The following is a 22,834-nucleotide window of genomic DNA, read 5'->3' as shown; positions in this document are numbered from 1 at the left end:
CGTCGCCGACATGGGCGCGGTCATCACCGACATGGTCGCCGTCATGGTCGAGGTCGCCGTCGTCATCATGGTCGTCGCCGACATGGCCGTGGTCGTCACGGTCGTCGCCGACATGGGCGCGGTCGTCGCCGACATGGGCGCGGTCGTCGCCATCATCGTCGCGGTCATCGCCGACATGGCCGCGGTCATCGTCGTCGCCGACACGGTCCCGGTCGTCGCCATCATCGTCGCGGTCATCGCCGACATGGCCGCGGTCATCGTCGTCGCCGACACGGTCACGGTCGTCGCCATCATCGTCGCGGTCATCGTCGACATGGCCGCGGTCATCGCCGACATGGCCGCGGTCATCGTCGTCGCCGACACGGCCCTGGTCGTCGCCATCATCGTCGAGGTCATCGCCGACATGGCCGCGGTCATCGTCGTCGCCGACACGGCCACGGTCGTCGCCATCATCGTCGCGGTCATCGCCGACATGGCCGTGGTCGTCGCCATCATCGTCGCGGCCGGGGTCGTGGCCGCCGCCGACGGCGTCATGCTACGGGTTATCGTCGTCATGGTCGCCGCCACGGTCGCGGTCGTCGCCATCATCGTCGGGGTCGTGGTCGTGGCCGTCGCCGCCGACGTCATGCTACAGGTTATCGTCGTCATGGTCGCCGTCACGGTCGCGGTCGTCGCCGTCGTGGTGGCAGTCGTGGTCGTGGCCGCCGCCGACGACGTCATGCTACGGGTTATCGTCGTCATGGTCGCCGTCACGGTCGCGGTCGTCGCCGTCGTGGTCGCGGTCGTGGTCGCGGACGCCGCCGACGTCATGCTACGGGTTATCGCCGTCACGGTCGCGGTCGTCGCCGTCGTGGTCGCGGTCGTGGTCGTGGCCGCCGCCGCCGTCATGCTACAGGATATCGTCGCCGTGGTCGCGGTGGTCACCGTCGTGGTCGCGGTCGCGGTCGTGGTCGTGGCCGCCGCCGCGGACGTCATGCTACGGGATATCGTCGTCGCGGTCGCGGTCGCGGTCGTGGTCGCCGCGGACGTCATGCTACGGGATATCGTCGTCGCGGTCGAGGTGGTCGCCGTCGTGGTCGTGGTCGCGGTCGTGGCCGCCGCGGACGTCATGCTACGGGATATCGTCGTCGTGGTCGCGGTGGGCGCCGTCGTGGTCGCGGTCGCGGTCGTGGTCGTGGCCGCCGTGGACGTCATGCTACGGGATATCGTCGTCGTGGTCGCGGGGGTCGCCATCGTGGGCGTGGTGGTCGCCGCGTTCCCGGTGGTCGCAGAGGTCACCGCCGAGGTCGAGGTCGCATTCCTGGTCGTGGTGGTCGCCGCCGAGGGCGCGGACGCATTCCTGGTCGGGGTGGAAGAGGGCGCATTCCTGGTCGTGGTGGTCGCCGCCGAGGTCGCGGTGGTCGAGGACGAGGGCGCATTCCTGGTCGAGGCCGAGGCCGCATTCCTGGTCGTGGTGGTCGCCGCCGAGGTCGTGATGGTCGAGGCCGAGGCCGCATTCCTGGTCGAGGCCGTGGTCGAGGTCGCATTCCTGGTCGAGGCCGAGGTCGAGGGCGAATTCCTGCTCCAGGCCGAGGTCGAGGCCGCATTCCTGGGCGCGGGCGGGGTCGAGGCCGCATTCCGGGTCGCGGCCGGGGTCGAGGTCGCATTCCTGGTCGAGGCCGTGGTCGAGGTCGCATTCCTGGTCGAGGCCGAGGTCGAGGGCGAATTCCTGCTCCAGGCCGAGGTCGAGGCGGCATTCCTGGTCGCGGCCGGGGTCGAGGCCGCATTCCTGGTCGAGGCCGCATTCCTGGTCGCGGCAGAGGTCGTGGACACGGACGGGCAGCTCGCCGTGAGCGCCGCAGAGAAGAGCGTCGGGCAGCCCGCCACGAGCGCCATAGAGAGGAGCGTCGGGCAGCCCGTCGCGAGCACCGCAGAGAAGAGCGTCAGCACCGCAGAGAGGAGCGTCGTCGGGGAGCCCGCCACGAGCGCCACAGAGAAGAGCGTCGAGCAGCCCACCGCGAGCACAACAGAGAGGAGCGTCGTCGAGGAGCCCACCACGAGCGCAGCAGAGAAGAGCGTCGAGCAGCCCGCCGCGAGCACAACAGAGAGGAGCGTCGTCGGGGAGCTAACAATGAGCGCCGCAGAGAGAGGGCGCGTCGTCGGGGAGCCGACAACGAGCGCAGCAGAGAGGAGCGTCGGGCAGCAGGCCGCGAGCGCCGCAGAGAGGAGCGTCGTCAGGGAGCCCGCAACGAGCGCCGCAGAGAGAATGCGCGTCGTCGGGGAGCCCGCAATGAGCGCAACAGAGAGGATCGTCGGGCAGCCCGCCGTGAGCGCCGCAGAGAGGAGCGTCGTCGGGGAGCCAACAACGAGCGTCGCAGAGAGGATGCGCGTCGTCGGGGAGCCCACAACGAACGCCGGAGAGAGGAGCGTCGGGCAGCTCGCCGCGAGCGCCGCAGAGAAGAGCGTCGGGCAGACCGCCGCGAGCGCGGGAAAGAGGAGCGTCGTCGGGGAGCCCGCAACGAGCGCCGCAGAGAGAAGGCGCGTCGTCGGGGAGCCCGCAACGAGCGTCGCAGAGAGAAGAAGCGTCGTCGGATGCGTCGTAAGGCGCGTCATCGGGGAGCCCGCAATGAGCGCCGTAGAGAGAAGGCGCGTCGTCGGGCGATTCGTCGAGCGCGTCGCCGGGAGCGTGAGCGACAGCGTCGCCGAGAGCGTCGCCGGACGTCTCCGGATGCGAATAACTGCTGCAGGTGGGCTAGAGAAGTGGACAGCCAGTGTGTTTGTGAAGTTCTGGCTCGGATGCCACCATTCCTTGTGAGGCCTTCTCATCAATACACGCTCCGAATCGGTTATGGTGATTCATGCGTCATCACATACCGTTGCGGTGCACCAGTTTGAGTTATAGGTTCATCCTATTATTAACAAATAATATATACTGCATGTGTTTATAGTTAATATATAAAGTGAAAAAGAATAAGAATTAGGTGATTATTACCATCTCTATGTAACTGCTGGTTAAGAAAAGAAGAAAAGGATAAATAATTATATATATTACTACTACCTCAGTTTTTGGACTGCCTTGTAGGTGTTCTTTCACGTCCATGTTATAAATGTGTCTTTTTTCTTTGTTTTTTGTTTTAATAAAGTAAAAATGTTCAGTATCAACTACCATGTAAACATGTATCCTGTTATCTAAAGACCACAAATTAATAAAAATAAAATATGTGCGATTAGTGATTACTTCATCATTTGGCTAGAGACCTAATATTTTGAAACCAATTCTTAATTGAAAGATTGGGTTGTTCTTCTAATTTATTTTCCAACTTCTTACCCTATTTTCGAATTTACATTTATATATCAATAACTTGGACTTTCTTTGTATCTCAGTAAAAAACAAGGCTAATTCTATGTGTTTATGAGTTTTTGTTTAAACTTTGTCTAATTTATCTTTTTATAATAAATTTTAATTTTTTAAAAATTATTTATTTTATATCTTATAAATTAAATAATAATTTTTAACTTTTTTTAGTAAATAGGCCACTTTTAAATATTATAACATTCACCTAAAAACAATCAATGCATCCTATTACTATTATTTTGATCCTCTTATATTAGCTTTCACTTACATGTGATGTCGAACCAGTTGCAGAGGTGGAGTCTCTGGTGTTTCGCTTTGAGAGAGAGAGAAAATTTAGGAACTAATTTGTTATTTATGTCGTTTAGATATAATTATTAAATTTAATTACCATTGAATGGTTAAACAATCAACTCGGGTAAAAATCAGTTTAAATTCGGTTAAAATCGGTTAAAATTAGATAAATTAACCCATCAAACTATAAATACATATATAGTTTAATCATTTTTAGTATGTATTTTATATTTTTATGTATACTCTATATTAATAATTAATTTTAATAATTAATTTTAACGTACACATAATAGAATTGTTTTTTTTAAATTATATACATATATATAACAAAAGAGTTTAACATAATTTAACCGTTAAACTATAATTTTTTTGTTTTTTATTATAATATATAACTAATAATAATGTTCAACAAGCTTGTAATATAAGAAAAATAATTATATAGAAAATTATACAAGGCAAGTTACGTAAAAATAGAGGATCATGTAATATGTATTATTTATTATATTTTGTTTTATGTAGTTGTCTTACAAAAATTATTTGCGTAATATTATTAAGTAGAATTATGGAATTTTATCTTTTTCATGCATGATCTATTAGAGGTTAGAGCCTTAAGAGGGATATGGGTTGTGTGAAAATTTGTGAGCCATGTTCTCCTGGGTTTAAATTAAAATTTCTTAGGTAATGTTTTAAATTAATTTTTTTAATTAATTTAAAGCTTCCTAATAATTAGACGTAAATATAGTGACAACGACGGATAAAAATTAAACTGTATAAAGTAGCATTTATGAGAAAAATAAAATTTATATAACAATATTACTTAAAAAGGACTATCAAAATAGTAATAATAATTACAGGGTAGAGTACAAATAAATAAAGTAATGGTGGATAAATTTTAGATTTTTTCTTATTATATTTTCTATTTAAAAATTATATCTTAGTTAAAACATATTGTTATTCAACACCATATGCCACAACTATCAAGTTCACAAATAATATTTATGCTTATTATACTGGACTTAAATTGTGTATCAAAAAAATTAAAAAACGTTCTCAACATATAAAATCTTTGTCTTTTCTTTTTGTTAAAAAAATATTTGTCCTTTTGTTGTTTTGTTCAACAGAATCTTTGTTTTTTTTAACATAAAACAAAAAAGTGTCCAAAACTCACAAAACTATTTTATTTTATTTGTTCCTTCTTTTACAGTTCACACAATTTATTCATTTTTTTACTTGGTCAGAATCAGATCACACAACTATTTCAGTATTTTGCAACTTATTTTTCAGGTCATCATTTCATAACCTAGGGTTAAAAATAATGAAAATAAATCCTCTTTCTTAGTATTATAAGTTTTGGTTTGGTGGCGAGGAATTTAACAGTATGCATGAAATTTTATATTCAAACTTATTAGAGATCCAAAAATAATGTGACCCATATTTTTGTGAGACGCTCAAGTATTTATAACTTACACACACGCACATAATTAAACAATTAATCACTAAAATAATCAAATTTATAATAGTAAAATAATAAATATGTATTAGATGAATAATTAAAGTTTATAATAATATAACAATTTTTTATAATATTAAATATGGTTAACCACCAAAAACGTCTCGAATTATTCAAACGCTGACAAAAATGTACTTGAATTTTATTATTAACAAAAATACCTTTAAATAATTTAAAAACACAACAACAATACCCAACAGTAAATATATATTTTCAAAAAATTTCTTAGATATTGAATTTTGATGTAAATTTGTACAAACATAATTAAAAAATGGGATATTATTATTCTTAAAATTTGATGATTTTTTTCTAAGTATATATTTTTTGTAATTTTTTAAAAGTATTATTAGTTGTTAACAAAAAATTACCAAAAAAAAATATATACTCAACAAAAAATCACCAAATTTTAAGTATAATAATATCTTATTTTTTTAATCATGCTTGCAAAAAATTGCATCAAAATTCAATCTCTAATATATTTTTTGAGAAATACGTATTTAATGTTAGATAATCTTGGAAAAAAACTAACATTAAATATATATTTCTCAAAAAATACATTAGAGATTGAATTTTGATGTAATTTTTTTCTAACATGATTATACAAATGAGATATTATTATTTTTAAAATTTGGTAATTTTTTGTTATGTATATATTATTTTGTGATTTTTTAAAAGTATTATTGGTTGTTAACAAAAAAAAATTATAAAAAATATATACTTACCGAAAAATCACCAATTTTTATGTATAATAATATCTTATTTTTATAAGCATATTTTCAAAAAATTACATCAAAATTCAATCTCTAAGATATTTTTTGAAAATATATATTTACTGTTGGGTATTGTTGTTGTGTTTTTAAATTATTTGAAGGCATTTTTGTCGATAGTAAAATTCGAGTACATTTTTGTCAGCGTATGAATAATTCAGGGACGTTTTTTGTGGTTATTATATATATTTTTATGTGGTAGCTAAATAAATGAGTATTAGATTGTATTTGTTTTGAGGTATTGAGACTGAGACTAGAGAATTGAGATTGAATATTGTGTTTGGTAAACGAAAATTAAAACAAAAATTTTAATTTTAAAACACAAAATTTGATTTTTTTTTAGTACTTCTAAAAAATAAAAATATAAGAAACTGAATTTTTAAAAAATAAAGATTAAAACTTTAATAATATTTTTTTATAATTTTACATTTATCTTTTAATTTTTATTTATTTTAAACTAAATATAATATTAAAACAACTCAATTTAATCCATCTTCTAATTTCTGTCCCTCTGTTTCAATTTCTCTCCCAAAAGAAACAAGTCACCCAGTGGGGACAATGAGGGACCTGAAAAAAAAAGAAAGAGGGCGAGGGGGGTGGTTTTACAATTATAGTTAATAAGAGTATAAGTATCTGACAGCAGTCAGAGACGCTCATGAAACACATGATTCAAAATCCTCAATTATTCAAACAATTATTTACAAGCATGATAGGTTTATAATTAGAATTGGCACCCATAATTTTACACTCCCACAAAAATGAAAAAGAAAAAGACAGTAGTAGGTCGCATAATTACCCCTCAAGAGTGAAGAAAGGGGCACACATAAATAGGCAAAACCACCATACTACCATTATTAATATCATAAATTCATGATAATGAAAATGCAAATGCAAATGCAAATTGAAAAATCATCCCAATCAATCATGTAGAAAAAATGTTACATTATTAAGCATGTACAATACATTACATTACTACACTAGACAACATTATTTATTTGTAACGCTACATCCACTATTTAACAAGTGTTGACATTTCATTCCAGTAACATACACTATACAATTTAATTTAATTTTCTCTTTCAGTGTCTATATTTTCCTGCGTTTTCTTTTTCTTTTTCTCGTTTGCAGAAAGTGGTTGGTTGCAGAGGATGTTACCTCTGACTATGAGTTTGATGAGGGTGCTGGGAAGTGGGAAACTGTTCCCACCGGAACACATAGTCACCGATTCAGAGGACATACCTTTTGGAACACTGTGGTGGTTTGTGTACGCTGGAATTTCATGTTTTCTTGTCCTCTTCGCTGGGATTATGTCTGGTCTCACCCTCGGTTTGATGTCTCTTGGTCTCGTTGACCTTGAGATTCTTCAGCGTAGTGGCACTTCCACTGAGAAAAAACAAGCTGGTACTTCTTACCCACCAACTTTCTTTTTTCTCTTTCTTGATTCTCAAATTTGTTCTTATTCTTGTTCCGTGTTTCTTGCAGCTGCTATTTTGCCTGTTGTTAAGAAACAGCACCAGTTGCTTGTCACTTTGCTTCTTTGTAATGCCTGTGCTATGGAGGTACTATTTCCAATTTTTTTTAACTAATTTTTTTTGCAATTGATGTAGTTTTTGAGTGAATTGGAGTCTGTGTGTTTGTTTGATGATGCAAGATAGAATCTTGTTTGCATATGTTATATGAATTGGAAGCTAGGGCTGGAGAATCATAATGTATGAGCTAAGTTTGACTGAGTTTTCACATGGTCAACTTGCTGCTCCTTTACTTGTATCTAGTAATTCTTTAGAGTAATATTAACTAGAATGATGTTGTGATTAAATATGTATCAGCATTTCATTTTTTTTAGAGTAACAACTTGTCAAGAAGAGCATGTTTTGTTGAGTTGGTTATCTGAAATTAGCACAGAGTCTAAAAAGAGCTCAGTTAATACAATTCTTGATGATACTGGCTCATTGAATAATTCTTTATGAATCTTTTATTGTTGGTCCAAGAATATGGCAACTTCTTGTTTATTATCTTGTACTTTAATAGTGATTAAATTTGTCTTCGTAGTAACTAAGCCATAGCATTTCTCTCGGATGCTCTTGCATTAATACAATGTTAATGGTGTGAGAACTTAAGGTGAAAAAAGATTATAAAATAAAAATATCCATCATGAGTATTTGGGTCAATTATAGAATAAGTGAACATCTAATCCATTGTATGATTTTAGCCGATCTTCTAACTACTAATGCTGGATTCTTCTCTTTTGATCTGCAGGCACTTCCTATCTACCTTGATAAAATTTTTCATCCTGTTGTTGCTGTTATTTTATCAGTAACTTTTGTTCTAGCTTTTGGAGAGGTAAAATACTTTTTCAATCCATGGTTTTTGTCATGTTCAAACATTTTGATCCTGACATTGAAGAACTAACTGTTTCGATGCCTTTCGGCTTAGGTTATCCCTCAAGCTATATGCTCAAGATATGGACTCTATGTTGGTTCAAATTTTGTGGGACTTGTACGTGTGCTGATGATAATTTGTTTTCCAATTGCATACCCTATTGGAAAGGTATATATTATGATTCTTTAAACATGTTAGCTTGTATCAAGGAAATTATATTAAGATAATAACATCATTAGCTTTTGGTCTGTTGCATTTGTAACAAAATCATGGCCATTTTTGAGTTCATACTTTATACTACACCTTTATGCTTCCAGGTTCTGGATATATTACTAGGACACAACGATGCACTGTTTCGGCGAGCGCAATTGAAAGCCCTTGTTTCAATCCATAGCCAAGAGGTAATCTCTGTTCAAATCACCATGTGCATTTTGTAAAGGTATTTGGATTTCCTGGAAAAATGTTCTAATTTATTACCATGAAAAGCAAATCATGATAACAACTATATAGGGAAGACTACTAATTTACCATGATGAATTTTATAGTATCTTGTATTCATTTTTTTTCCCTCCCTAAATTTCATTTTCTTGATCATTTAAGGCTGGTAAAGGCGGAGAACTCACACATGATGAGACAACAATTATCAGTGGAGCACTTGATCTCACTGAGAAGGTATGCACTGATTTGAAGAACAGCAATCTTATAGGCTTTGTAATATAACAGAAAATTCATCAACATTGTTATGCAGACTGCAGAGGAGGCTATGACACCAATTGAATCTACATTTTCTTTGGATGTTGCTTCCAAATTAGATTGGTAAGTATGCATCTGCAAGATTCGCTGTTCACATATCAATACCAGCTAATTTTCTTTCTCATGTCTTTTTGATAGTAATTATTTTATAAGCCTGTACCTTACTGTAATTGAAGTTAACAGAGAATTGTCGATTATTTAATTTTATTATTTTAATCTCCTTTTTCTCATTCTTTCTCTTTTTCCATCATGAAAATTGAAGTCATGATTTGTTCCCATTAACATAAATAAGAAGGCCTTCTTGATAACTTTATTTGTTATGACCTGTCACTGAGCCTAAACTCAGTTCTGATCGTGAGCACGCACACTTAGAGGTGAAGCAAACTTATATATCTTGTTCCCTGCTTTTTGGCAGGGAAGCAATTGGGAAAATTCTTGCACGAGGCCATAGTCGTGTCCCTGTATACAGCGGAAACCCCAAAAATATAATTGGCCTCTTACTAGTGAGTTTGATTGCCTATTGTGTCCAACTTAATGAATTGTTTTGATGTTACTGGCTAATAAAAACTGTTTGCCAATCTTTATGATCATTGATTTGGCAGGTAAAAAGTCTTCTAACTGTAAGAGCTGAAACTGAGACTCCTGTTAGTGCTGTTTCGATCCGGAGAATTCCAAGGTATGATCAACAATCTTCTTCTATTTCATATAATCTAATTGTATTTTCAAGTTTAACTGAATTTATATTCTTGTAAAAAACACAGGGTTCCAGCAGATATGCCTTTATATGACATCCTAAATGAGTTTCAGAAAGGAAGTAGCCATATGGCCGCCGTAGTCAAGGTTACAAGAGATAGAAACAGCACTCAGGCTAATGGAGACACTGACAAATCTAAGGATAATGAAGTTTCCAAGCACAATTCTCAACTAACTATACCATTGCTAGCAAAGTCTTCCGACAAATCGGAGAGTGTTGTCATCAGCATTGACAAAACTCATAAGCATGCTGCAGACAAACAATATCAACAAAATGGAACCGCAACAAACGGTGTTCACCATTTTTGTGAGAACACTGATGATGGTGAAGTTATTGGCATCATAACACTGGAGGATGTTTTCGAAGAACTCTTGCAGGTTTGGATTTACTTGCACAACAGCACTAGCCTCATAGATTATAAATGTTTCACCCCTTTAAGCTTATGTAACTAGGATCTAGGGGAATTTTTGTGCTTTATTGTTGCAACTATGAAAATGCATTAGCAATATATTGTGTATAGTTTGAAGAAATTTTGGTGATATTTTTCTTTGCAGGAAGAAATCGTGGATGAAACTGATGTATATGTAGATGTACATAGAAGGTGATTTAAATTTTGCAGTTCACTTATACTCTCTTTCAATCCCTTTGTGTTTATCCCTTTGCTTATACTCTTTGAATTTGGCAGAATACGTGTAGCTGCTGTTGCAGCTGCTACATCAGTGGCGCGAGTTCCATCTGGCCGGAAGTTGACGGTTCACAAGCCTGTAGTAAGTTAGAATCAGTTTTTCTTTCACTTCTGTCATGATATCATCACTCCTCCTAAAACCTTAAGCTGATAGGAGGATGCAATATAAACGGTTATATCTCTAACAACTTCTATGTTTCTTTCTCTCTTGGAAGCATTCAAGCTTGGACTAGAAAGAAAGATAACTATTATCTTGGGGTAGTTTTTATTGCATACTGAAAAGAAAATTCAGTACTCTTTTCAATTGCTAATGAATTATGAAGTGCATGCTAAAAAAATGGTTGCTGCTCTTCCAACCAAAAACTTAATGTTTCTATTAACACTTCACTAACTGATAGCCTGAGAAGTTGTTATGCAAATATTTAGACAATGACAGAATGTTGTTCACTTTCAGGGGAATCAAGCAAGCAAGTGAAAGTTTGATAAAGAAATTTAGAAGATGAACTTCAATCAGCAAAGTGTATTAACAAGCATAGTTTGTGTGGCCACTAGTACTCTTTTTGTTAGGATGACATAGCATAATACACGGCCATATACTGCTATATAATAGTATAATACATAGATAATGTATTTTGGGCCATTGTAACAAAATGTAGAACTAGGATTTCTAATATAAACTCCTGAATTCTACTCTTTTTTGTCCCTAAATCCTAAGCTATTTGATTTAATAATATCAATGATACATTGATACTTGTTTTGCCTGTCATATTCATAGCAATGTTGCAAGCTGTATCTCATATAATTTCTACAATATTTGAACCAACATTTTTCATGGATAGTGTAAAGTATATTGTTGCTGGCAAAGAAAAACTATAGACCATGGGAAATTTTGGGTTGTCATTTTCTGTTCACGTGAATCAATAATCATATATCCCAAAATTGAATTGTGTTATTATTTTTTACTTTTAAATATGAAGGTAACATGATGAAAATAATTAAAAGTAATAAATATATAATATTTTTTTGTAAAAAATGTATACTTTAAAATGTACCAAAAAAATACTTTAGATATGTATATTTTTTCGTATTTAACTGTCTTAATAAAAAACAAATATAGATATACTTGGATATTCTTAAATATAATATGTATCCGTGTGTTCAATCTTATTCTTAATATAAGTTGTTGAAATAAATTTAGAAATAATATAAATTATTAATTATTATATTAAAATATTGAAAATACCTTGTATAATTAAAAAAAGGCAATATTTATATCCAAATCAACATATTTTCAGACTTCAACACATGGTCAAACTATTTATTTTGGTAAAACATTGCATTCAAATTTAGCTACAATGTTTGACAATGTAACTTTCAAGTACTTACCTGTCTTTAAGATATTCATATTGATCGTGTTTGAAATATTGCATGAATAGACTCAAATTAAAATGAAAAAAAATTATAGTATACTTATTTTGTAATTTTTTCATTTCACATCTTAATAGATTTGCACCTCCTTCAATTAATTTTTAAATAAATGAAAGTGAGTGATTAATGAATGAACAATAGTTTACCACCAATATTTTATTGGGAAAAAGATATGAAAATGATATTAATGAAAATCTTTTGATTGGAATTGGAGGAAGCTTAATTGCATAAGTCCACATCTTGGCTTTAGTACAAGGATTGTGACCAAAGAACAATTTTTGTTTTAATGTTTTTCAAAAATGAATATTCTACAAATGGCTCAAGTACATTCCTGCATTACACTACTGTAGCTGATTTTTTTTTTTTCAAATTTTCAATTATATTTTTTTTTTCCACGGTATCTCTCAACCCGACAGGTCAATGACTAATCCGTTGCGGATCGGAACTCCATTTAAACTTTTAAGGGTCTGCCACTGGCCAATAGATTACTGCATACACAAAACGAAATTCAAACCCCCGACACTTGCTTAAGCGGACGAGTGAGATGATCACTCGACCAACTGAAGTTGGTTAAATTTTCAATTATATACTCACCCATCACCAACCATTAAAAAAAATGTCTAGAAAAAAAAAATCTTTTTCAAAGAAAATTCCATACCTTGAACTGTTTATCACTTGTGGCCAAAAACAGAAAATTTAATTATTATTTTATCTTCAGGGATGCCATGAGTTTTCTAGTGTCAATCAACAGCTACACGTGGAGTATAATGTAGCTGAAATAATATTGTTTATTATGACTCATAAACTGCATAAGTTAGTTCAGTTGGAATGGAAATAACAAAATAAGATCAATTTTGCAATGGAATGAAAATTGCACAGTTGCATTTGATTTGCATTGACTATTTTTTTTAGTTTGATCCATATTATTTATAACAAAATAAGGTTGATTTGTAATATAATATTATTTGTAGAATATATTAATATGGTGATTAATATTTATAATTGGTAATTATAAAGTGAAATTTAGAAATAAATAAAAGTATTATATGAAAAATTATCTTCTTTTTATTTTTCCTCTCATCTTCAACTTCAACAACTCTTCCCCAAGTATGAGTAATGATGGAAGATCAGAGCATGCAACATCCCATTGTTATGAAAACAACACCTCAAATATCTTCAATGAATAATTAACAAAAACGTTTCTTTCACTTCCTTGTCCAACGCCGGAAATAGGAAAACCGCCGCCATAGCCTTTGTGTTTTGTCATGTGTGAAATTACATTGTTATCCTCGTTTTGTACATCAAGATTTCACCAAAAAAAAAATTGAAAATTAATTTATTTTTTTAATGATCTCTTAATCTTAAATAAAAATATTAAATTTTTGTTTTCTAATATCTTTAAAAAATAATATATATTTAAACTTTTTACTTATTTAAAAATAAATTAAAATTTTCAATTATCAATCAAATTTAAAAAGACATAACTCATATAATTAAAGAACTTCATTATTTGACTATACTATATATCGCATGTCTATTTCACATTTCATGTTAGATTAATAGATAGGATAACTACTAAATGATTGTACTTTATACATTAATGAGTTCTCACTTATTTCTATTCCGTAATTTTGGTATCAATTAACTAAAATAATGATTAATATAAAATATAAAATACAAATTAAAATAAATTAAAAATAATACATATTTATATATAAATATATAATAACTAATTTTGATATATAAATAATATTTTTTTTTTAGTATAGTATCTTCACTTTACCATTTTAGCATATAGACTAAAGAGCAATATATTCAAGAGGAAAAAGAAAAAAACAACTTCAAAATTCAAAGAAGGCAATTTGGTGATATATGATTATTACATACATGTTAGTTTACATATAAATATATATAATCTACACATGAAGGTAGGTGGAGCCTTGCTTAGTACTTACGTACCTAGCTATAATTAAGATTACAAAAGGTTTTTGTAATAATAATTTGTTGATTGCTACTACCTTGTGCTGTGATTCTGATCTAGCTATGTAATTATCTCAAGAACATGAAGTACTACATGATACTAATCATGGCAGCACAAGAGTAAAACAGTGCATCTCCAAATAATGTAAAGACGAGTCCTCTGTTGCCTAATGTACTTTGAACATCTCCCTCTTGATGACCATACCTTCCTAACTGTTGTTGATGAGGCCATTTCAAGAACTTGATGTTTTTTAATTTGGGTTTGGTGTAATATATAGAGTTAGTTGTTATTGTTCAAGAATGAAAGAATGAATGAATGAATGGATGGATGCTTATAGATATATATAATGTAATGTAAGAGTTATTGAAGATATGAAGGAATTGAATTTGTGGTGGAATATATGAATGTGGCCCATGGTTGAAAAAATGTGGGACATGTTCCATTGTCCACCTAAGATGATCAACTTCCACCTCTGACTTTGTCTCCTTTTTCCCTAACCCTCTTGACATGGACTTCTCATCCACTTCTACTCAAACTCACTAATTAATAAGTAGGTAATGTTATGAAAAAAAAGAAAGATTAACATTTATCTTATTTAGTATTAATTAATTATTTTTTTAAAATAAATAATTTTATTTTTGTAATTTTTTAATAATTTTAAAATTGTATAAATTAACTTAATTAAATTAAATTTTTCTCGTTTTATTTTAGAATAATTATTCATCGGACTAGACCAAAATTGAATTATATACATTTTTATTATGAGAAAAGGGTTATTTGAATGTATCTAAATAGATATTATATTGCAATAATTAATTAATACTAAATAAAATAAGTTTAGACTGTTTTTGGCTAATTTATTTTGACTATCAAATATTTCTATTAATAATTTTTTTTATTCGCAATCGATAAGTTTAATTTTAATACATTAACAAATACGATAAAATAAAAACAAAAATATTTGATAATAAAAAAATATTAGCAAAAAATTATCAAAACTTGTTTTATTCTGTATTCAATAATTATTACTAGAATTATTGAATGTTTTAAAACAAATTCATATTATTTTTTATCTCTCTCACATTATCAAAAAGTAAAATTGATTTTATTTGAACTTGATTCGGATTAGGTGGAAACTCAGGTGCAGTTGATTTTACGTTAAGTTGATAGTTGAGAGTCATTAGATGAAAATTTAGTCAAATCAGTCAAATTATTTAACGACTTTCAGTTGTTAATTTCATGTGAAGTCGACTGCACCTGAGTTTTCATCTTCGAATTATATTATTGGAAATATTCTTGGTTTTTTGCTTTTGATGGATATGCATTCGCATCTACAGAACTATATGCTATAGTTTAGTAGCTTCACCTACACTATGCTTCTTGTTATCTTCCTTCCTTTTTTTCTCTTTTAACTGTTTTCTTATCCCATATATATTCCATTAAGATATGAAATCACAGAAGGGTGCAAGGCTTTTTAGCTATCAAAATGAATGACTAATAACAAAATATCTTGCTTCAAAAAATATTCTTGATCATTAGTTGGTCATTAATTAAAGGCATGCATATGTATATATCATCATTATTCAAGATATTTTGTACCGTTTGTGGCAATATATATGGTTACATCACTGCATTTTATTCTAACCTTGTAATGCATTTCTATTTGTCACAATTTTTTAAATTTCTGTGAATGATAAAATGTGTGCCACATTATTGTAATTTTAATCTTTCATGATATACATAACATATCATAGGTTGTAGATTATTAGATGAAATAAATCTATAGTATATGATTTTTTTTCATTAGCAGTTAATGATCATATATCGCATCATTTAAACAACTTGTTAACACTAAATAATGATCATATGTTTTTCATAGTGGTTAATTACTCGAAGTTGAAACCTTGAACTAACTATTTATAGTGTTAGTTGGAGAAAGCACTTGTGTGTGAGATTTATGCCTTAATAAGTAGTCTATCCATAATATTAAAGAGATAAAAAAAATTTAATTTACTTGATTTAATATTCATTAATTATAATAGTAATTAATTAATACTAAATAAGATAAATTTTGATTATTTTTTACTAATTTTTGTTGTTATTAAATATTTCTGTAAATCTACATGTGTTGGATTATCCACTTCATTAATTAGATATACCTTTAATTTCAAGTTTAACTATTCTACATTGTTTAATAGTTTCACATACATACAAACAGAAATTTATAATTTAGTAAAATTTCAGAAAACAATAAATAGTTAGTCAAATAATTTTTGTTTAATTTAATATATATAATACATAATTGGATATATAAAGAGTTATATATAATATATATTACTAAGGCGGAATTTTTGTCGTTCAAAACTCTCCACTGGTCAAAATTATTTATAAGTAGTCTTTTTTAATTCGTTGACTCTTAAAAGTACAAATGTTATAAGTTACAAGATCTTAAGAGAGGATTGTTCCACAAAAATTAATAATTATGGTAAAAAAACTCAATATCTTATAAGACGTTTTTTCATGTGTTGGCTCATATATTGGTTTTTCGAAACTCATAATAATAACAATAGTAATTAATCAAGGACATCCATATATGAATGAGATTTTTATTTTCAACATTCCACACATGAAAGATCTAACGAGAAACACGTATGATTCACTTTTCACAAGACATTTGATGCACCACAACTTATTCGAGAACAAGAAGAATAAAGAAAAAAAAATCTTCACAGCTATTAGGAATATATATACTAATAATAAATATGATGATGATAACTCTAAGCTGAAAACTTAGGTGCAGTCAATTTTGCGTGTAGTTAATAGTTGAGAGTAGTTAAATAATTTAATTGATTTGACTAAATTTTTATTAAATGATTTTTAACGATAATTTAGTCAAATCTATTAAATTATCTAACAATTTTTAACTATTAATTTTATATAAATATAACTACAATATATATATATATATATATATATATATATATATATATATATATAGAAAGAGCGGCGTGGGTTGGCACAGGAGGGCGAAAACATGAAATGAAAAGAGAAAAGAAGAGAATTGAAGAAGTTGAAGAGGCATGCATGGACACAGTAGAGTCCACTGTCACGTGTTACGGTGTGGATCGGACAAAGCTAAACCCATAACAACGTCCCTCTCACCCCTCATCTTGCCGGAACTACATCATTAATATTTCATGGTATTTAATTATTTTCTTATGTCCAAGATTTTTTTTTACCCTATTTTATATATTACGTACATTTAAAACACATTTTAATTCGTAATTATCCCAAGATACTCTTCTAATGGCTAAGAAATCATGGCAACGAAGATTGTAAATCATAGGATGGGTTTGATAGAGCTAATCGAAAATGTATAAGTTAAATAAAAAAATTATCTATTTATAAAAATAATTTTTAAAGATAATTTGTATTTTTTAATATTAAAATTAAAAATTTAATATAAAATTATAGTATATTAAAAATATTTATATTTACTTATATTTATTATTAAATTTATATTTTTTAAAAATTATTTTATCTCTTAAAATTATTTCATCAAACATTATTGTTATAATTTATACTGATTAAAAGTATTTTTATTTTATTTTAAAAAACATAATGGCTACTATTTCTAAAAATTATCTTTAAAAGACTAAAAAAACTAATCAATTTTAGAAAAATAGTACAAATTTTACCAAACCAACAAATTAAGATCTAAATTAATAGGAGAAGATTATGTTTAATAAAATTATGTAAAATGTTCACGTCAAATCTCTATGCGAAGATCTTCAGGCTGCAATGAGTGTTCTAAGATCTCTGCATTTATGTGCAAAGGCCCACGTGAGTTTGTCATTTATATATACCTCCATAATAGATAAAGTGGGCCTAAATGGGCCACATTGTGTGAAGCAAGTCCATTGAGTCCATTACACGTGTAATATGGGCTTTGATATTGGGCTATAGTTTTCCATTTTAAGTCAATAATAATTTGTACACATATTTATAAAAATTTTGCACACAAAAAACATATAATTTGTATATATATTTATCAAACTTTATACATATGAATTAATATAATTTGTACTTATATTTTTTAAAAATTATAAATATAAATTAATAAAATTTATTTATTAAAAATAATTTAATATTTATATTAATTAAATGATAACAAAAAATATTAAAAATTGTTACCCAAAAATTTCTCTAATTTTATTGTAGGCCATGATTTGTAATTGGTAGAATGGTAGCAAACTAGCAATCACCATGATTTTATTTGTGGGCTATCCTACACCTACAAGCATTTTTATAGTTAAGTTTAATTACGTTAACACAAATTCACCAAAAAAAAATACGTATGCATTATCGCTTTTTTTTCTTTATTTGTTAAAAAGTATAAAAATTTATTGATATATTACATAAATATTTATATATAACAAATAAATTTTTACACATAATATATAAATTTTTGTTGCGAATATATTTTGTTAGTTGAGTGAGTTAATTGTAGTCTTTAAAAAAATTGTATTTTGTGCATAAAAAATTTATGCTAAATACCAAAATTTTTTTATAGTATGTCTTTTGTTGGTTGCGTATTAATATTTTGAATATGTAATCCTTTCAAAATGTGTATGCACATCAAATTTCTTGTATTATATATGTACCGATATTTTTAAATTGTGTATATTTTATTTATTGAGTATCAATGTTTTAATTATGTAGTTCTTTAAAATTTTGTATTGTATACCAATATTTTTGTACAATAAATAATTTTATGTTGTAAATTAAAATTTTTGTACTTCAAAAAAAAATAAAAGATGGAGACGATATTATTAAAAAAGAGAAAAAAAAAAAGAAGACAACACCAAGAGTCAACAACTAGATAAAAATAAAATTGTACATATTTGATTTAGTTGGAACTTGATTGATAAAATTAATTGATCGCGTAGAATTATTATTTATTTATTTCTTCAAAACTAGATCAATACTTTTCATTCTCTAATGGTGAAAAAAATATCTACTTTATTGAGTGTCACGGTTACCATCATCAGCGGCTAAAGTTTGCCCGATTTTATGCTACTTTCCTTTATATATGAGTGGTAATAAAATACTTTTTATTTTTATTTTATTTTTTTGAATCTTTTTCTAATGAAGTTTTGATAACTCTTAAATGTTATGAGGAGTTTTTTATGGTGGAAAAAGTATATTCATGACCTCTAAGTACTAGGTATAATTTAAAATTATAAAAAATTATAGGGGTGAATTTATAATATTAATTTAATTAATTAAAATATTGAAGAAAATAAGTGCTCAGATATTGTGCACATATTGATGCCAGCAACCTCCCGTTTCCATGGCCATCGTCTTCTTTATCTTCAAGACTGCCTTGAGAACATCTTTTTTCACTTCGTCATTACTAGCTCCTTCTCCACCTCATTCCACAACACCACCCACTTCTCCATATTTTTTAAAATCATTCAGAATTTTGAGATCATTTGGATTTGTAGCACGTAACACAATGTGATCATCATCATTGTGCAGAAGAAGGGGAGAAAATTGCAAGCTTTGATCCGATGAAGATGAACACCAACCATGGTTTTAGAGAGAAACGGTAATCAAAGTTTGACACTTTTTGAGTAAATTCACAACCCTATGAATGAGAAAAGATCAAATTCTAACTCCTGTGACTGAAATTGAGATCGAAACAAAAAAGTTCAGAGAGAGAGAGAAAGAAGGAAGAAGTGAAGTTACAAATTCTAACTCTTGCATTTACCGTATTTAAATGAATTGGGATTCAAACTTTGGAATGATAGCAAGAAATAACTATGGAGCAACGACCAAACAGATTTTCCATTTAAGATGAAAAGATTGTTGATATTTCCGGAAGCGGATCATCCACAGCGTCCGGTGGAATTGTGGTTCTGATGGCATCGATTACTGCATTTTTATGGAGACCGAGAAGAAGACCAAGTGATCTTAGCGAGATTTACAAATACATTTAATTTTGGGTCAAAATTGACATTTTTAATAATTATTGTACGGTAAGTGAGCAACCATCCCAATCCTTCATTTGGAACCTTGTTGCATGGTCTTTTAAGGTCATAAATATACTTTTTTCACCAAAGACATTCTCATATTATGAACAATAATAATGAGGATGGAGCAAAAGTTATATAAAAAATTGTTTATTAATAGAACAATGACGTAAGAAAAGACTGAAAAAAAAAAGATAAAATTTAAGGTATATTTTAATGGTGAATGTTATGGTGCCTTTTGATATTGTGCCTAACTTACTAAAAAAGATAAATAGATAATATTTAATAAATTTTAAATATTTTACTTTTTATTTTAAATATTTTATTTTTTACTTTTAAAAAAAAGTTAGGCAATTTAGACACCATAGTAAAAGACACTATAGAACTCACCTATTTTAATTATGTTAATTTTCTTTAAAACATTCCTTCCCCTTACAATACGGTTGTCACTATCATTATCAATTCACGTGCTTCTGTTTCTTCACATACAATCTTTACAAATTAATGGTTTTTTTTTTTTAAAGAGAGAAAATAGAATGGAACTTGCTTGAGTTTTTTTTAATATTAGATTATTACAAGTAAAATTTTTTAAAAATGGCTCAAATTATGTGTTATGCGCGGTTGGGACTCAAATAAATTTTATTCTGTTAATATTGCAAGTGTGAGAAATGTATGATGGATGAATATTCGTAGTGGAAGAACTAAAAAGAGGGAGCTCATATTTGAGGGGGTGTTGCAAGTGTGAGGAGTCTCACATCAAAAGAAGAAAAAAAAAGTGAGGAGTTTATAAGATAAGTAGATAGAGTATATAAAGTTAGTCATATATTCAGTTGTTCTTGTTTATTAGTCTAGGGAGAAAAACAAAAGTCAAGGTCCTAAAAGTAAAGATCAAAACAGAAATAAATCTCGAGAAAAATATAAAAATATTGAGTGTCATCATTGTGATCGGATATGTGAAGAAATAGCTAAAGAAGGAGAAAGCACAAATAAAGATGGTGAGTTGATGGCTTGATGTGAAGACTCACATTTGAGGAGGAGATTGTTAATATTGCAAGTGTGAGGAGTGTTGAAATTAATCCGACATCAAAGAAAAGAGCAGTGACGGACCCAGAAAAATTTAGTTATGGGGGACAAAAAATAATAAAATTTAGGTATAGATATATCTTTTTTTATTTTTCACAATATCTAATAAGTTAAGAACTAATGTATCATGACTTTGAGTTTTATTTAAGAGGTTCAATGAATTACTACACACACAAAATGAAATTCAAACTCCCAACACTTGTTTAAGCGGACGATTAAGCTAATCACTCGACCAACTCAAATTTATTTAGACATATTTAAAATTTTAAATTAGAACTATATATACATATTGATAAGAATTAAAAACATACACACAGTCACGAGTAATTTAACTTGTATTTAATTCAAAAATTAAATTTTAATTTAATTATCAACTAATTAACTAACATAATAAAATTAATTATCACTATTTTTTGAGTTTATTTATTTTTATATTAAATCAAATTTAACAATATAATTATTATTAAATGTTAAATTTAACAAAATATTTTTTTAATATAAAATACAAAAAAATATTTATATTTTATTTTGGATAAATATAATATAATAAAAGGCATATATATAGAGGTATGTATTAGTTTTTTTTTTAAATCCTGTGGAGGCAAATGCTCTCTCTTTCTTCAATGTAGGTCCGTGCCTGAGGAAGAGTGATAAGTTTATAAGATGAGAGACGTATTAACTTTCTACCTTAAGGTTTTGAATTATCTCACTTGATTCCTTTCCGAAATCTCACCGGTTGTCAAGAGCTCTCCACGGCGGCCCAACGAGTGGTATCAGTCTATCAGAGCCGATGGTTAATTCGTCTGGTTTAAGAGGTATTCTGGTTTTGGTTAATTAGTCTGGTTTAAGGAGTATTCTGGTTTTAAGGAGTATTCAAAGTGAAGAATCTGCCGTCCAAATTTCACGTCGATTCAACGGTCGTTCAAAGATTGCTGCTCTATATAAAACCGAAAAACCTATTTTCTCTCTTTGCATAGAAACAGAAATTCTATTTTTCCTTCTTCTCTTTTATTTTGTGGCTACACTCTTTACTTCTCAATAACCCCTAAAATTTAATTAGAATTTTGACACAATAAATACAAAAAAATATTCTCAAAATATTAGATTTAGACCTCACAAAGAAAGAAAAAAACTCAACACAAGTCATAAAAGAGAAAAGTTTTCTTCTCTAAGTTGAATATTCGTTCATAGGATCCTATATTCATAACTATATGACCTAGACTATGAAAGGTTAAGTCACAGGTCACTAGGTCAGTGATCCAACCACTGATCTAATAATCAAATTAATAGGCCACAATATGCTTGTGTGTGGTGGTGTTTTTTTTTTTTTTTTTGGGTGGGGTGGGGGTGATGGGAGAATATTATACCAAGTACATTATTTTATTTCTAGTAGAATACAATTTTTATATATATGCTTAAACAAAAAGCAATAACCATCTATCTCACCAATCCAACTTTCAAATATATAATGTACCAACTTTAGACTTCAAATCCAATTAAATCCTAGAAGTCTTGAAGAGGATCAAATTGGTATCAAAATTGTGCAAATTACATAGAGATTATGCTTGTGAGCCACACTGTGAAGCTACAAGATAGGACAACAGAGATGAGAAAGGGATAAGTGACCCATATTAATTACAAAGAACCCATTTGGTTATGCCTAGTAAGTTAGTAAGCTTACCATGAAAGTGATTACTTGCTAAAAAGACTAATAGAGAGATATTGGTGAAAGTGAAACCAAAGGAGGTCAATAGAACCCTATAAGGGTGATGTTAGGTGGTTTGAATAATGAATATATTTTAAGAAGGTCAATAGAACCCTATAAAGGAGAATG

At 32.7% G+C, this 22,834-nt stretch overlaps 2 protein-coding genes across 2 annotated transcripts; one reads left to right on the top strand and one right to left on the bottom strand.

Annotated features, from left to right (window-relative positions):
- Positions 1 to 6,917: 6,917 nt before the first annotated feature.
- Positions 6,918 to 11,165, top strand: LOC130932390 (DUF21 domain-containing protein At4g14240). The gene is made up of 13 exons (XM_057861710.1): positions 6,918 to 7,303; positions 7,385 to 7,461; positions 8,159 to 8,242; positions 8,336 to 8,449; positions 8,599 to 8,682; positions 8,882 to 8,953; positions 9,030 to 9,097; positions 9,450 to 9,537; positions 9,637 to 9,710; positions 9,796 to 10,165; positions 10,343 to 10,389; positions 10,474 to 10,555; positions 10,928 to 11,165. Exons 1-13 carry the CDS (start codon positions 7,051 to 7,053, stop codon positions 10,946 to 10,948), a joined length of 1,434 nt encoding a protein of 477 aa, XP_057717693.1. The 5' UTR covers positions 6,918 to 7,050; the 3' UTR covers positions 10,949 to 11,165.
- Positions 11,166 to 13,748: 2,583 nt separating this feature from the next.
- Positions 13,749 to 14,172, bottom strand: LOC130932574 (small polypeptide DEVIL 14-like). Its single transcript, XM_057861924.1, has one exon. The coding sequence runs from the start codon at positions 14,111 to 14,113 to the stop codon at positions 13,982 to 13,984; it is 132 nt and encodes a 43-aa protein (XP_057717907.1). The 5' UTR covers positions 14,114 to 14,172; the 3' UTR covers positions 13,749 to 13,981.
- Between the last annotated feature and the right edge of the window lie 8,662 nt (positions 14,173 to 22,834).

Source organism: Arachis stenosperma, chromosome 6 (genome assembly GCF_014773155.1).
Source record: "Arachis stenosperma cultivar V10309 chromosome 6, arast.V10309.gnm1.PFL2, whole genome shotgun sequence".
Taxonomy (NCBI): domain Eukaryota; kingdom Viridiplantae; phylum Streptophyta; class Magnoliopsida; order Fabales; family Fabaceae; genus Arachis; species Arachis stenosperma.
The sequence above is the reverse complement of the archived record's forward strand: the minus strand, read 5'-3'. Positions and strand labels throughout refer to the sequence as shown.